Raw genomic sequence first — 3,692 nt, forward strand, 5'->3', positions numbered from 1 at the left:
TTTCTAGTTGTTTACTTTGTCGTCGCCGTCGTTATGATTAGCGGTCGTGGTGATGGTGATGGTGATGGTGATGGTGCTGAAGCCCCAACTTTGCCCTGATTCAAAATGCCTTGTATTTAGTAAATTCAACCATGCTAAAGTTGAAGTCAATACGTTAATTTTCATGCTTAAACACCGTAAATCTTTTCGTATGTCTCTCCTGTCGATAGTACCAATCCATTGCCTATGTCACTTGCTTTTCTGCTTCCTATAATCTCCCATCACTTATCTGTCAATCTAACGATTCTACCTATCAACAGTTTAGTTATTTCTGTTTTACTCTTCCTTTTACTAATTTTACTAATTCTCCTACTACACCACATAATTTTGTCTGTTGCTGTATTGATTCTACTAATCCGCCGCTCCATTTTTTTCTATCACTCTTCTCATCCTACAAATACATCACCATTTGTCAAAAGCGATTTAATGTATAAAAGTTTTTAAATAATTTATAACACGTGTTGTAGGTGCAGGCGAGATTGTGTGGTAAGATGTTTGCTGCCCAACACATGGTTTCGAGTTCAGGCCCACTGCGTGGCACATTGGACAAGTGTCTTCTACTATAGCCTCGGGCCGATCAAAGCCTTCTGAGTGGATTTGGTTGACAGAAAATGAAAGAATCCCGGCGTATATATATATATATATATATATATATATATATATATATTTGTGTGTATATGTCTTTGTGTTTGTGTCTCCGCCAGCCATCACTACTTGATAGCTGGTGTTGGCGTGTTTACGTTTCTGTAACTTAGCGGTTCAACAAAACCGACCGATAGAGTAAGTACTAGCCTTGAAAGATAAGTCCTGGGGTTGATATTATCGACCAAAGGCGCTGCTCCAAGATGGCCATATTCAAATGACTGAAACAAGTAAAAGAATATATTATTATGTAATATATAAAATAATACGTTATTATAATATATAACATATGCATTTATACAGTATATAACATATAATGTATCATAACTAATGTCTGAAATATCATACATGTAATTTCTATCAATTTTATAGTATTTTAAAATGTCAAATGGTATTGATTGATACTCATGAATTTGGAAACTTTTAACTCAATATAATTTCTTTTTACAGAATAATCTGACTGAATATTAACTCTTCAAATGAGTTCAAATTCCGCCCAGGTCAACTTTGCCTTTCATCCTTTCAGAGTCGGTAAATTACGTATCAGTTGAGCACAGGGGTCCATGTAATCGTCTTAGCACCTTCTCCGAGCTTGCTGGCTTTGAAATCAATGTTAACCCTTCATAGATGGGCGTATCGAAGGAACATTTAAAGCACATAATGCTTTATAATTTCAAACAGGGAAACAGTGCAGCAGAAGCAACCCGAAATATTCATTCTGTTTATGGGGAAGTGTGCTTGAACGAAAGAAGTTGCAGAAGATGGTTTGCAAAGTTCAAAAATGGTGATTTCAGCCTAAAAGAGAGGCCACGAATAGGACGCCCAGTTGAATTTAATGATGAGTTTCTTTTGTCAGAGCTTAAAAACGATAATTCTGTGAGAGTTGAAAAATTGGCAAACAAGCTCATCTCAAGCCACTCAATTGTTCACTGTCATCTTCAACAGCTTGGAAAAATGCCCAAACTAGGAAAATGGGTTCCTCATGATCTGATAGAAGCCAACCGAAAATCACAAGTGAACATAAGCTCATCTCTTCACTCTCGTGAACGTATCTCTCCAGTTTTGGACAGATTAGCGACTGGTGATGAAAAAACATTTTTCTTTTCGAAAATGTTAAGCGATGCAGGCAATAGATTAGTTGTACAGAACAAGCTAAACCACAACCCCAAAAAGACCTCTATGCAAAACAGGTTCTTCGTTTAAATGCTTTGTCGTTTCCTTACAATTAGGTAATATAACAGAAAATCCTCGAAAACAGTTACTGAAAAATATACCAAATTTTTGGCTTAATACAAAACTGAAGGCAAAACATAAGATTTAGACGTACTGAGAAGAAACTACTCTTAGTGAATGAATTCTGTCTCTTCACTCGATTGCATTTCAAACCTTATTGTTCTGCGCTTATTGCTCTATTTTTCTTTCAGGTTGCTAAAATATTTACTTATTTGACAGTATATAAGATGCCTTTTTTCCTAAAACATATCTCAAAAAAGAAAAAAGAAAAATAAATAAATAATGCTGCACCTATATGTGAAGTTGGGCATCCTATAAACCAATTTTGTCCTTGACTCTCAATAATATGGAGGAATTTTAATTCAGACAATCTCTTCTATTTGATACTTACTTTTTGTATACAATAATGTTTTCTGCTGTAGTTAAGGTGCTTTTGTAATGTTTTGTAATAAACTGTTAGATTGCTTTAAAAATTGGTTTCAATTTTTGATACAAGCTAAGCAATTTCGAGAAGAGGGTAAGTCGATGACTTCGACCCAAGTTCTCAATGATTCTGATGAAAGGCAAAGTCGACTTCGGCGGGATTTGAACTCAGAACGTTAAGTCGGATACAATGTCGCTAAGCATTTTGCCCGGTATGCTAACGATTCTGCCAGCTCACCGCCTTAGATTGCTTTAAATATTGATTTCAAATATTGGCACAGGGCCAGAAATTTCGAGAGAGGGAATAAGTCGATTGCACTGACCCCAGGGATTAACTGGTACTCATTTTATCGACCATAAAGTATGAAATGTAAAGTCGACCTCAACGGAATTTGAACTCAGAACATGAAGACGAACTAAATGCTACTAAGCATTTCGCTTGACGTGCTAACCATTCGGCCAGCGCACCGCCTTAAATTGCTTTAAATATTACTTCATCAAGGTAGGGAGCTGGTGGAGTTGTTAACACGTTGGATAAACTGTCTAGAAGTTTTTCTTTCGGTTTTACGATTTAGGTTCAAATGCCACCGGAATCTTATTTTGCCTTTCATCCCTTCAGAATCGGTAAAAACGACTTACCCTTTCCTCCATAATCGCTAGTCTTCTGCCACCACTTGAAACCAATTTTACATGTTTTATTGCACTAAGAAACATTTTCGCCTAAATATGCACTACTACAAACGGTATGCGTCTAAGATGCCCAGGCGCTGTTTTATCATCAAATACAGTACATTTAATATCCGCATGAAAATTTAACTCTAATATTCCCTTACACCGATTGGCCTTGTACTCTCTGATTCACAAATTAATTCTTGCCTATGGTTATATTAACAATGCTTTATCTAAATACATGCATACATATGTGTGTGTGTGTCTGTGTGTGTGTACATGGATACATAGATGGGTGTGTCTGTATATTTATGCATATATTGTTAAGACATAAAGAAACAAATGTTTCATCGGATACTGGCAAATTTGTTACTAATGCTTAATCTCAATAGAATTATCAAAGCAGACAAATAAACTAATCTATGGAGACATTTCATTAAATTAATAACGTATTTAAACAACGATATTAGTAACTGAGAATAAGAGAAAAAATGTATACATAATTATTGCTTACGTTTTTATAAAAGTGTATATTTGAGAAGAAAGTAAAACCATACACAATATAAAAACAGAATATATACATACATACATGCATATATATATATATATATATATATATATATATAAACATACATACATACATATATATATATGTATATATGCGTATATATATATAGGTATATATA

The 3,692-nt window shown here is 34.7% G+C and overlaps 1 protein-coding gene across 1 annotated transcript; it reads left to right on the forward strand.

The window, feature by feature from the left end:
• Window positions 1-1,308: 1,308 nt before the first annotated feature.
• LOC106867852 (histone-lysine N-methyltransferase SETMAR-like) lies at window positions 1,309-1,884 on the forward strand. The gene has a single exon (XM_014912892.1). It carries the CDS (start codon window positions 1,309-1,311, stop codon window positions 1,882-1,884), a length of 576 nt encoding a protein of 191 aa, XP_014768378.1.
• The last annotated feature ends 1,808 nt before the right edge of the window (window positions 1,885-3,692 follow it).

Source organism: Octopus bimaculoides, chromosome 19 (assembly GCF_001194135.2).
Source record: "Octopus bimaculoides isolate UCB-OBI-ISO-001 chromosome 19, ASM119413v2, whole genome shotgun sequence".
NCBI lineage: Eukaryota > Metazoa > Mollusca > Cephalopoda > Octopoda > Octopodidae > Octopus > Octopus bimaculoides.

Excerpts from the sequence above, each read along its gene's own strand:
- LOC106867852 (XM_014912892.1), top strand. The coding sequence starts at position 1,309 with ATGGGCGTATCGAAGGAACATTTAAAGCACATAATGCTTTATAATTTC.